This window comes from Lissotriton vulgaris, chromosome 2_2, assembly GCF_964263255.1.
Source record: "Lissotriton vulgaris chromosome 2_2, aLisVul1.2, whole genome shotgun sequence".
In the NCBI taxonomy this organism is placed as follows: Eukaryota; Metazoa; Chordata; class Amphibia; order Caudata; family Salamandridae; genus Lissotriton; species Lissotriton vulgaris.
In genome coordinates this window covers 15352687-15365490 of record NC_141688.1, presented here as the reverse complement: position 1 = coordinate 15365490, position 12804 = coordinate 15352687, and the positions used below count along the sequence as shown (strand labels likewise).

Below are 12804 nucleotides of genomic sequence, written 5' to 3'. Positions count from 1 at the left end.
TCGGTGGTGCTCTGCTTGTGGGGGCTCCTCATGTCTGGGAGGGCCCAGGTTACTTGTCCGGTCCGTAGGTCTGGTCCCCTGTGAGACCCTCTGTCCTGTCATGGCTGGTGGGGTCCTTTTGCAGACCCTCCTTCCCTGTGGGTATTGCTAGGGTGTCTATTGTACATGAAGAATCTGCGGCTAGTAGTATCTATTAGATGTATGAGTTACTTACCTTCGGTAACAATGTATCTGGTAGAGACGATTCTAGCCGCAGATTCCTTCACGGCCCGCCCTTCCTCCCCGATCTGCGAGGGTTAGTCTCGGCACCCACCTCCTGGTGGGGACTGTGTCTCCTGTGAGTGCATTCTTTCACTCTTGGCAGGTTGCTGTTCCTTCCTCCATTTTGGTTCTCTGGAGGATGGGGTTATAGGGCTCCTGTGAACCACTACTCTGGCTGCTCCAGGTTTGGAGGGTGGGGGTGTTGCCTTCAATCTCTGCCCTCCCCTCCCTTCCTCTTGCTGCTAGGGGTCCCTGCCCCTCTGCTGTCCTCTGTGTTGGGGTCATCTGGCCATGCCTTGCCCTTGTTCCCTGGGCTGGGGTGGCTTAGAGGGTTGTTGTTCCTGTCTGTTCTGGGGCTGGCTCCCCTTCCCTATTTCCGGGTGGGGGTTGTAGGCCTGCTACAGGTGTCATGACTTTGCATATGTTCCCTGTCTCCGGGGGAGTGGGGAAGGCGGTTTACATACTGGCAGGGTAGCTGCTCAGGGCTCTGCTCTGTTCTTTATTCTGCCTCTGCCTTTGGATACTGCAGTGTTGCACTGCTAATTATGGTGTCACTTGTCTCCATTCCTTGTTTCTACTCTTTCGCACACTGTTCCCATGCTCCCACAGTTTTGCCTGGTGGCTCCGCGTTGCGGCCTGGAAAAGTTCTCCGAAGAAAACTGACGGCGCACCGGGGTGGGGCTTATGTGACCTCACTGACATCACGTACACGGACGACGCCTGGGCGGAGTCGCGTGGTGTCGCCTCGCCCCCGGTGTGCAGGGATGCTGTGGCAAAAAGTTTACGGATCCAGTCTCACACCTGGGGATAATTCTCCATGAAGGAATCTGTGACTAGAATAGTCTCTACCAGATACAGGTAAGTAACTCGTACATTAAACAGACCTCGATACTCCTCTGCCACAAATGCCCTGAGAGGTCTTCATTGGCTGCCTATCAAAGAGAGGAATCTATTTAAATCACTCTGTATTGTACACAAGGCACTACACAATAAAGGACCACAACCCTGCAGGCCAAACTGATAACATATACTCCTGGCAGACCCCTTCGATCAGCTACTTGCGATTATATCCAAGAATATAGATTTTAAAAAGTGTGACAAGGAGGACATGCATTTACCGCAAAAGCAGTTCAGATTTGGAATGAAATGTCAGCTCCATTAAGACTTCACTCTGACCTACTAAATTTCAGAAGGTCTTAGAAAACCTGGCTTTTTCCTCACTAACAACCGGTTTTAGCCTGTTCTAGTCAATATCTTTGCTTAGTGGTCTAGTTAGCACCAGGATACCAATTTTTGGTCACAGAGCGCTTTACAAATTTCAGATAGAAAATACTAAGCCTATTCACGAATCAAAAGCCACCATTTACAAAGGACAGAAAGAGGAGCTATTTGAAAAGATGGGTGGAAAATAAGGGGGAGCTCCAAGTCCATAACTGAATACATCATGTCTCGAAGCAGGCTGCAGTAGTTTCGCCTCCCCCGTATATAGGTCTGACAGATCCATCATAACATGGATTCTAAGGATCTTGTGGAAGGCCAATATTTGGGCTCTTTCTTTGGATCCTTCACTATTCTAGTGGGGTCTTTAATTTAATACTCTGTTAAGATTTTATTCTCCCAATTGGTAATGGAACTCCTGCATCTGGGATTTTACCTGTACTAGCTCCTGTTTCGTTTTGTAATTCCTATATTTCATGTGTTCATTGCCTCTGTATAACGCTTCTCAATTTTGAGCCTTTCTTCCTTTTTTTGACTTTTTGTTTCGGGATTTCTTTAGATGTTATCATACCGTGTAAAGTAGCCTTAAATACATCCCAGACTATAATAATTGGCGCTGAGTCTTCATTGTGAGAGAAGAAAGCTTTAATCTCATTGTCTATTTCGGCACACCAGTTTTCATCTTCCAAGTTCAATTTATTAAAATACCATCTGATTGGCATTTTAGTCTTGACACCTACTCCCACTATTTCTATCTTAATTAGTGCATGGTCTGAAAATGCATTCCAGATATGATCATATTTATTAGACTTAAGGCCATGAGTTATCAGAAAAAAATCTGTCCTCGAGGATGTATTATATTTTGCCAAGAGACATGAAAACTCCTACTTTCCTGGATGTTGACAACGCCATTGATCTACCAAATCAAAAGATTTTTTTACAGTAGCCAAGGCAATAGCTACATAGGGGCATGTTTTTCTTATTCTCTCTTCTTGAGGAATCTACTGCTGGGTCTTGTAGGAAATTAAAATCTTACCCCTGTATAATAGATCCTGGGTAGCATGAGAGTACCTGTTTTAACTGAAGGAGGGTATGCAGCTTATCTGGGGCGTAGATGTAACCAACATAATACTAGACTGATTTAAAATACCATGAACCAGAGCCCACCTACCTCCCGGATCTGAGTGGATATTTTTTACTTGAAAGTGTATATGTTTCTCTATATAGATTCCTACACCCTTATGCGCGCACCCTGCATTTGCTGAACAGTGGACGCTAGCCCATTTCTGAAATATTTTACTTGCAGCAGATGCGGTCTGGAGATGTGTTTCCTATAGGAAAATAACGTCTGGATTATGATTTCTTAGCCAGCTTTCAATGGCCTGAGTCTTGCGTTTGTTATTCAGAACATTAGTGTTAAGGGAGAGGAGCATAATGTTTTCCTTATTCATAATTTTAGAATGCTGAATAAATGCCCCTTTCTACTCTGTGTAGCTCAAGGTCAAATATTTTACACTTTGTTTTATATACAATTTTCAGAAAGGTCTTAAAGTACGAGTACCTCTACTAAGGAGTAACGCATACAGTGCATAATGTATTTAAAGTGACACGTGCTGATATAGAACAATATCATCCATAGAAAGACAAAAGGCCCAAGAAACAATAGATAATAATCAATAATAATCATTACTATATACCTATTCAAGAAAACAAATAACAATGGCATTAAAAACGGTATAATATAATAATCTAAAATGCAGCATCTATAGAATACATAGCAATAACTTTTACAGTACCTGGAAGATCTAAAGTAGATAGTGGTAGTGTTTATAAGACTGCTAAATAGGTCATCTCTATGTAGTAATTTCCTTAGCAATAGTCACCTAAGCATGAATGTCTAAAGTGCCTGTGAGATCGGTACCTGTGAGACTCTTGTCCCAATCCTGAAGGTCTGCCTTGTTGGCATATCAGAATCTGTGAGGCCGTTTAGGATTGGAAATGAAAAGAGACATGAAGGCCTTGCCTCGTCTACTGCTCCTACTTACATAAATCTGCCCCTGCGAGTTGTCTTTTTAGTTAAGGCACTGGATGAACTATCCCTGCAGGGGGAAGGGTTAAGATTTCCTTTCATTACCATGGCCTGCGATGCCAGATATGTATTTCTATTAGAAAGGTTATGCCCTAATAGAGAACATTTGCCCTTTAAATAGGGGCATTCATCAACCAAACACTTGGTAGACAATTCAGACAGTAAACAAGGATGAAACCTAGCAAAATACGCTATTTCGAAGAGGGCTTGCCACAGTTGCATTTTTTAGGCCCGTCTTGTGCGCAAGTGAAATCTTCTTTTTCTCCGAAAATATTATGGCTTAAACAAAATGTTAGGAACAAATGTGGCTGCACAAGTTGGAGAGGCTTTAAAAAAATGGTCGGATCGTATCCGTTGGGAAGTCCTGTGCGATCCAAGCCTCGGCAGAGAGGGGAGAATTTTTCACCAGACAAATTTAGAATTTCTTACAACTCGTGAACAAACCATTGAGAAAACTCTGCCTCGGCTCTCTGTAACCAACTCCACCGCAATTTGGTGCTTTTATTTAGCACATGTTTCCAAACCCAAATCGACGTCTGCCTGCACCCAGCCCACTCTGGTAAGATAAAAGGCGCAGAGAGCCTTAATCAGAGCTGTTATTCCACCCAAATGCTAAATCGTGAAGTATCCTTTCAATCACCTCGACCCTGGTGTTGCCCACTCTTTCACCTGTTATAAGGTAAGCACGTATTCTGCCAAGTGAAAGTGCAACACAGGCAGCAGAGCAGCAGACCGGCTTTGTGCAGTGGATGGTCTGAGCTGCTGTACTGTCTACAAAGGTCGGGACATGTTTGTCCTTTAGGGACTTTCATTGGGTCAGTGATCATGGGTTGGGCTGGGACTCTCAAGGCTGACTGGTAACTTCTTGTAGACTGTATTGCTGTATGGTCTACGATTTCTTGTGACAGAAGATTTTTATTAGTTGACCTATCCACTGCATACTCCGGCTATATATATATATATATATATATATATATATATATATATATATATATATATATATATATATATATATCTATAACTAGGAGGTAGAGGTGCTGTGTAGGGGCTTTTGAAGTATGAAAAAGTAACTACACTGAATAGTTTAAGCTTGCGCATACTGGCACAGTGGCTCAGAGTAAAGTTCTATGCATGGCCAACCTCCAGTGATTATATGTTATATTAATGAAAATCACTATGCAAACATTGCCCCTATCACACTATACATTTCCACAAGGGCCGTCCACCGAATACTTAATGGAACACATTTCTGTTTCCATGGGCAAGAGTGATGGAGAAATATTCAGAGAGCATCCAGTATTAACGTCCATTGTTTCTCCCCACATTCTTAATCTTCTCCTTTGCAGGCCCGCATTTAGTAGGCAAACCACTTCGCACTCCCTCCCCCCCCCCCCCCCCCCCACAATCCCCCCACACACACAGCGGTCATGGTTGAAAAATTAAAGATAAAATGTGAACCACAATCACGTTTTTTCCTCATATTCTCCTAGTGTCTACCTCCATTTTACTGAATATAAATGAGAGAGGGACTGTCCGTGAGATATACGTTCTGCCCACACAAATATATCACAGGCTTAGAGGAGCGCACAGGTGATGTGAGCACTCGCAGTACGAAAAAATAGCATCTAAAAAATGCTACATGCATGCTAAATACAACATTGTGTACGTGGCAACACTGATAACTCTGATCCGGAATCCAGTGGGCACAGAGCTGACACCTGAACCCACTCTTATGCTCATTTACTCTCATGCCACTGACCAGGAAATGTTTGACAAAATAACTGCAATGGCCCCGAATTGTATGAGGCTTGACCCCACCTTGATGTTCGTTTAATTTTGTAAAGTTGTAAAAAGGTGGTATGTTAGGTGTAATTACAGCAGGGAGAGTGTGTCTGAATTGGATGTAGTTATGTATGGTGTTCATTGGCGTTGTGTTAGTGATGAGTGTATTGGTTAGTGGTATAGGATAGAGTTGTGTACTGTTTGTAGGTGATGGTGGATATGTGTGGTAGTTGGGATAGTAGGGTGTGTAGATGTGGTTTGGTTGGGTTTGTAAGGCAGGCTGGTACATTAATTTGTGCATAGTGTTGTGCGAGGTGTACATTTGGTGTGAGTGTGCTGCTCTGTTTGTGGATGTGGATGGTGTGGGCTGAGTATTGCTAAATGAGAAAAAGGGCAGCATTTCTGGCCCTAGTCCCGACCAGTCTCGAACAGGCTCAAACAGGAATCTGCCCTTGTCCTCTCTGCCCTTAGCCTCGATGCCCGGGCTGAGACGCCCTAAGCCTGGCCTTTTTTATAGCCCTAGTAATCGGGTGACCCCTTCACCCTTCAGCCAATGGGAACCCTAGCCCTAACACTATCCAATCACAACACTAGCCCTAAAATCTAGAGCCAATAGGAGACCAGAACCTTACAGCCAATCTTAGCCCTGGTCCAAGCACCCAATCAGTTAAAAAACCCTGATCTCTACGTCCAATAAAGGTCCTAGCCCTACCAGTAGTCCCAAAACAAGTCCATGCAACAAATGGCACTGGAAGCCCTAGTCCCTTTTTCCAATAGAAAGCCTAACCCTACTCTAAATCCCACACCTAGTCCAGCAACCAATCACACCAGAAGCCCTAATCACTACTTCCAATTAAAGGTCTAACCCTAGCCCTAGTTCCACCCTACTCCCAACAACCAATAACATAGGAAGGCCTAGTCCCTACTTCAAATAAAAAAGGAAAAGGATGCGTTTAAGTCTTATGCTCAATTGAATACTGCGTTACTCATCATAATTACCATTCTGAAGTAAGGAAAGCCCTAAAAGAGTCTTGGAAGGGAAAGGCAACGGGACCAAACGGGGTGCCAGTCGGAGCATATATGAACCTAATAGATTTATGGGCACCAATTTTGACCGTAGTATTTAACGCTGCTGTAAATGGGATGGCAATTGTGCCGATTTTTAAAAAGGGCATTAGCAGCAATTGTAAATGTTACAAATCTAAATCTCTCCTAGATTCATCCGTGAATTTGTTTGGTAAGGTTATTTTGGATAAGCTGTAAAGGGTATGCAGAAGATGATTTGATCCTTACAGATGCACGGTATGGGTCCAGGAGGGCTATGGGTACCTTGCAACATTGTGTAAACTTGAACCTGCTCATTGGTAAATATATTCAGGCAAAGCCCGGATATTTCAGCCTTTGCTTTATGGATCTGTGCAGTGCTTTTGACGTTGTTAATCATGCTCAGTTATGTCAAACCAGGAAATCTCTTGGGGTCTGAAAGAGATAATCTCTATACTGGCTCTCTATACTGCATAGGTTGTATGAAAGGGCAACAGCCATAAACCAATATGGACTAAATGGGGAGTGCACCAAGTCTTTTAATGTAATGGGTGTGTGCTGGCCCCATTTCATTTTTCCACCACACTTTAATGGGGTTGACAAGATCCGGCAGATCGGAAATTCTGATTTGTAATTTTATTATATGCAGGTGATGCAGTACTCTTACCCAGAACAGCAAATGATTTACAGCACTTGATCGATCAATTTTCTGTATACATTGAAGAAAGTAATATGAATATAAATGTTATAAGATCGTTTACCGTGATCTGTGGGCAGCGGAAACCTAAGACTTGACTCCATAAAATAAATGGGAAACACATAAAGACATTGGATACGTATCACATCTGATGCTATCGGTAGCTGGGGGCATTTGAAAAATGTTAGAAATTCAGTGTATTGGCATAAACAAGGTGGTGTTTCCATTTGCAAACAAGTTAGACAATAAGCGGTAAAAGACAATGCTGACAATCTATAAAAATAAATCCCCCATATGCAACTATTTACGTAGCAGGTATATGTGTTATCTGTGGTATTTTATAAAAGCAAAAAAAAATATTTCTCAAAAAGGTCTTAAAGAACTGGGCATTACATATCTGGAAGCCTATATCCATGTAAGGCCTGTGCTCCTCTGACACACGATTTAGTCTACCCCAGAAATTCTGATCATTAAGGAAATTGCCAGTCTTGAACATACACAAACAATTCCACGGGTAGCTTATATCCATAGGAGTTTAGAGCTCATTAATCTTGTATCTGGTTTTGATGAACCAGACTTTGTTATGTCTATTGAAAGATGGGAAGTAAAAATGTTTATTCTTGGACTATAAAGAGGATCAGAGGAAAGTACAAGAAATAAAAATGTTGTACTGCCCAGAGTTATATGTTATTTACGCAAGATGGTGGTATTGCACAGTACTTCTCTATGACACATAATGTAAGGCATTGTTATATTCTGACATCTAGGTTGGTACTAGCAGTCACATAGTACGATTCCCCAAAGTGGGTAATTGGTGTAAAGACTGACATATTTGTCCATGTGATGGGGCCAAAGCAATCAACCTTGCACTATATTATTTTTTTATAGAGTCTACATATTTCCAAGGAAACTTTTATTAAAACCAATATTGTTGAACCAATTTTTTTAGTGGTTATAAATCAGATTTTTTGTATTTGTGTGAAATGGAAGATGTCCAAGTATGTCACGTGATAGTTTCCTTTGTTAATCCTGCAGGGCCTGATTCTGAGCTGGCGGTGTGGGAGCGGGGCAGCTCGCCATCACCGCACTCCCATACTGCCAAAGCTCACCTCTTACCACCTGGCAGATTACGAGTTTTCTCGTTGTTTTGGCGTGCAGTCTTTTGGAGTTCCCACGGCAATCCCTGCGAAAAAGGCAGTGAACGCCAAAGCCCATTCTTGCATGACATGGACTGTGCAGTCCATGAAATGCAGGAAAGAGGGGGCATGCACACACATGGTGCCTCATGTCTGAAGCACCAGAGGGCCCTGTAGGCCCCCTCAGTTCCCTCACTGTCCCCCTTTTCATGGCGGGCTCACAACCATAAAAAGGCTGGCAGTGAGGAATATGCTTGGCGGTGCTGTAATGGCACCGCAAGCATAGTAGCATAGTACTACCTCACACTGCTGCAACACCGCTAGGGAACAGTGGTTCTTCTGTGTTTGTAGCGGGCCTGCGCGGTCCTACTGCCAATCTCAGAATAGTTAGCTGCCGAACCTCCGCGGGTTTGGCGGTCCAATAACCACCCCTAGGTCTAATATAGAAAATGTCTGAAACATTTGGAAATTTTGCGCTTTGAATAAGCCTTTTCTCCTACATATGATTTTATAGTGTAATTTTAGCAGTTTTAATGTATTTTATGTACATGCACTATTATGGTCTATTTTGTGAACCCAATAAAACGATTTATGACTTGAGTGACATAGCTAAGAATCACATAATCTATGAGGAGCTTGAGATAAGGGCCACTTTGTAGTCATGCACCAACTCCCCACTCTTTGTAGTCACTTAAAAGTAACTGAAAAGATAACTTTAGCAGGAAGAAAACGAAATCCTACCTCTCTCAAAGGATCACAGTGGCTTCTTTCTATAGGGCAAGGCACATTTCAAGATGCAAAAGAAAAATGCATCACTGTCCAGTGGGTTTCAAAACTTTGTTAAACGCATGAGGCCAATGGATCCACATGGGAAATGTTCCAATAAGTTCCAAAATTGTCTTTTATAGATCCCTCATAAACCAGTAGCAACAACAATCCCAAATTCAGAAGAGGATTTTAACACATCGAATGCAGCCTTGTAGCTAAAACCAAAATGAGAATCTTGACTAGTGCCAGACGTAAACCTGAAGGGGGGAGTACTGAAGAAATTCCTGAATTCAGTTAGCCACCACTCTGAAGACCACAGGGACAGTAGGCAGATAGTTTGGTGGACTTTATGTGTCAGAAATCCTTTGGACATTGGAATTGATGAGGCATCTCAATCTGGCAGAGAGTTTCAGAGCAAAACTTTAAAGTAAGTGGTTTCTCTTATGATACAATTAGGTGTATGGAACGTTAGTCCAGTAATATATAATTTTTCAGATAACTTAGGATCAAGGGAGAAATAGACTTTGGCCTAAAAACCTGAGGTCCTTGGACATCTCTGAAGGTTCACTTAGTACTTGGACACTTCATTGTTCACTCTAGCTGTTACAACCTGACTACTGAGGAAAGGATCACAGAACAGAAGTTCATGTTATTGACCAAGACCTCATGCTAGCATATGCACAGGCCTCAGGTGATTGTTGGCTTTGTGCTCCCTCATACTGAATAAATCCATTAAAGCATTAAAGCTGGGCATAGGGGTAGCCTAGCCTGATTATTCTGTCTCCAAGGAAGGTAATGCATCTGATACATGTGAGTCTGGCCACATTTTAAACTTTGTGTCTTAGAGCCCAAGAGAATATTTTGAATATGTAGAGAGAAAGATATTTGAGGTGGGCAGAAATAAGAGTTGCCTGTTTTGCGGGGGTGGACTTTCCTCATATAGCATGGATTGGTATGATGTAGAATGAAGCTGGTGTAATTTCCTGGTTATAATGTAGTCAAATCTTATGTGTTAAATAGAACATTTAATTTGTCAATTCTATTGTTCTTCCTTTCTCTCTCTTATCCAGGACCTATTGGGCTCGTTTCTCTTCTAGTTGCAAAGGCAATGGGAGCTGCTCACACAGTGATATGTGGTATGAATTAATGTTTCTATCCAGAAAAACATAAATGTAAATATAATTTGACTCATTGTGTAGTTAGCAGTATGCCTCTTTTAAATCTCTGAAGTTTTCTTAAGTAAGGCTACTGTTAATCTAGTTCTGTTTTTTTCCAATGCATTTCTGGCAATTGTAATTTTGGTTTACATTTCTTTTTTTTTTTTAAGAATCTATTTCTATTGTTAAATAGACAGTCGGTACATTACAAACATTGTACTTGAAACGCATTTAAACGTTCCAGCCATCAGCCCATATATGTTATAAAAACAGCAGTAGTTCCTCATAGAGGGACCATTCGTGTACAGAACTGTAGTGTAGTTCCTATATTCCCAATAGGCTCTGCGCATTGGAATAATATATCCTATAGATTAGACGTAGGACTAAGGTCGACTAGGTCTCTATCGAATATATTAAACTTAAGAGTGAATGCCAGCTAGCTCAGAGGTCACTAGAAACTTTCTCGAATTCACAAGAAGGGATTTGTTTCTGACAACCGCATAAACATGACAACTTTGTTTCCCAAGAATAAGAAATATGACTCTAGAGTCGCAGAAACAATAGATAAGTATTTCACTCAGTCACTCATGCATGCTTCGTTTCTACAGAGGTGCAGAGAAATAGAGAGACAGGCGTTTTCAATGAAAGATTTTATTGAACAGTCTTCTTTCTCATGCAAGTAGAATTGCTACAATCGTAATGCAGACTGCAAAGTATAATGCGTACAGCAAGAACAATATTATAAATGAATACTGTAAGAGCATTGTATGGTTTCTAAACCATATTTTGTATGTTAATAACATAACATATAAATACATACATAAATAACAATGGCTAAAAGTACTCAACTGGTGCTTCTAAAATACGCCTACCCCAATGTACCTAACCTAAGTCTAATACGCGGGAGGAGTACGTGTGGTGTAGCATAGGTTTAGTTTTTCTTGGCCAATAATCTATCCAAGGTTTCTCTAGGTTCTAATCAGCTCCATACCTTTAGTTTAGAATGAAGGAGGTCTGGTATCTCAGTCTCGGGACTCGATTTCCCAACACCCGGCAAGGTAGCTTGGAAACACTGGAGCTGGATTCTCGCCAAGAGAAATGCAGGCTCTCGATCAGTGCGTCAGCTGGAGGGTCGGCTTCCTTCGGCACGTGCTGTAGCGAGCTGCATCGGGCAAGTAGATAGTCGAACTGCTCTGAACCACCGTATCTTGCTAGAGCAAGTGAAGGCATATTTATACCTTGAAGCTGTCTAGTTTGACATAACGTCAGGCATAATAATGTCAGGAAAGAACCCCAAGGGAATAGTAGTTCTTTGTAAAGTACATGAGTTCTTGGACAAATCAATATTCAAGCAAGGGAAGGTCCCTGACTGCTTAAGCCAATTTTCCAAGAAATCGTTGTGACGTTTTGGTACGGGTGGAAGTAGCCATGCCTGTATTTGATCTACATGGGCTATGTCTAAATAAGGGAATGATTTCTATGCCTATATTTGGGCAATGTGAATTGTACCTATATAAGGGCATGAATCGGGAAAATTCACTCGGAGCCTAAAACGCCATACAACAGAACATCACAGTTGGAAAAAAATCACCTGTTATTCCCAGATATTTACCCCCAACATACAGTTGCGCTCAGTTTCTTGTCTGTCGTGTGCAGAGCTCACCTCCATCTCCCCAGAATTAGCAAGGGTCTCCGACCATGTTTGCAAATCCTCCTGTGCCTGGTTGTCTCTCCTAAACTAACAGAGTTGCACTTCTTCGCCTACTGCCCATTCCATAACTTCCTAGATCCACCCCTCTTCCCTATGTCCTAACAGGTTCATTCATTAAATTGCAAATCACCAATTTGCTGGTAGCAGGGCCAGTTGCGTGAATTTCCATTCCATTTTCCTGCCTTTGCATTTCTGGACCATACCCAAGAGACAGGTGGCCGGGTCTAGTTTCACGTCTATATCTTCAATGCCCTCTAATTGTCTGACTACCATCTCCCAGTAAGCATGTACTGGGGGACAGTACCAGGCTAAGTGAAGAAAGGTTAAAGGTCCACCCTGACACTGGTGACACCTGTCAGTTCTGGTGGGGTCAATATTATGTAGGAACACTGGGGTAACATGTGCGGTGTATATTATTGAAATGTACTAGTTTGAACTGCACATTGCTTGTCCTTTGCTTAACAAGTGTGCAATCAGCTTTCCATTGTGTGTCTTCTAGAGGTGCACCCAGTTCCCCCGCCCGAAGTATGATCACTGGTTTGTCAGCAGTCATGGCTCTGTGTAAATGAGAAACCAAATGTCTATCTCCACCATATTCTAGTCAGTTCAGAGGAAGGGGGGACGTCTGGGTATGTGGGCCAGACCTCTTGCAAAATGTCCACAGTGCTTGCATAGGTTAAAACCTGGCCCGTTCCACTCCAAAGATCTCCTGTGCTTCCTTAAATGTGATAAAAATGTAATTGGTGTAAAAGTCACCCAAAGTCGAGCACCCCCAGCACTCCAGGCATTGGTTTATATTTCTAACTAGAAGACTACAAAGTCCAGAATTCAAATGAAATACTAGTTCTTGTATCTGAAAACTAAAGTGTTCTTCATTATCAGCATTGGTCTCCACATTACACTCTGGAGGTGTCAGCATCACTGTACCCATCGTTAAAATT

At 42.2% G+C, this 12804-nt stretch overlaps 1 protein-coding gene across 1 annotated transcript in view; it reads left to right on the top strand.

The window, feature by feature from the left end:
* The window catches only part of SORD (sorbitol dehydrogenase), a 288944-nt gene that overhangs the window by 66206 nt on the left and 209934 nt on the right, over positions 1-12804 (top strand). Inside the window, exon 6 of the mRNA XM_086959185.1 lies at positions 10066-10131. Coding sequence (XP_086815311.1) covers positions 10066-10131 — 66 coding nt within the window. The remainder of the gene's footprint in view (positions 1-10065; positions 10132-12804) is intronic.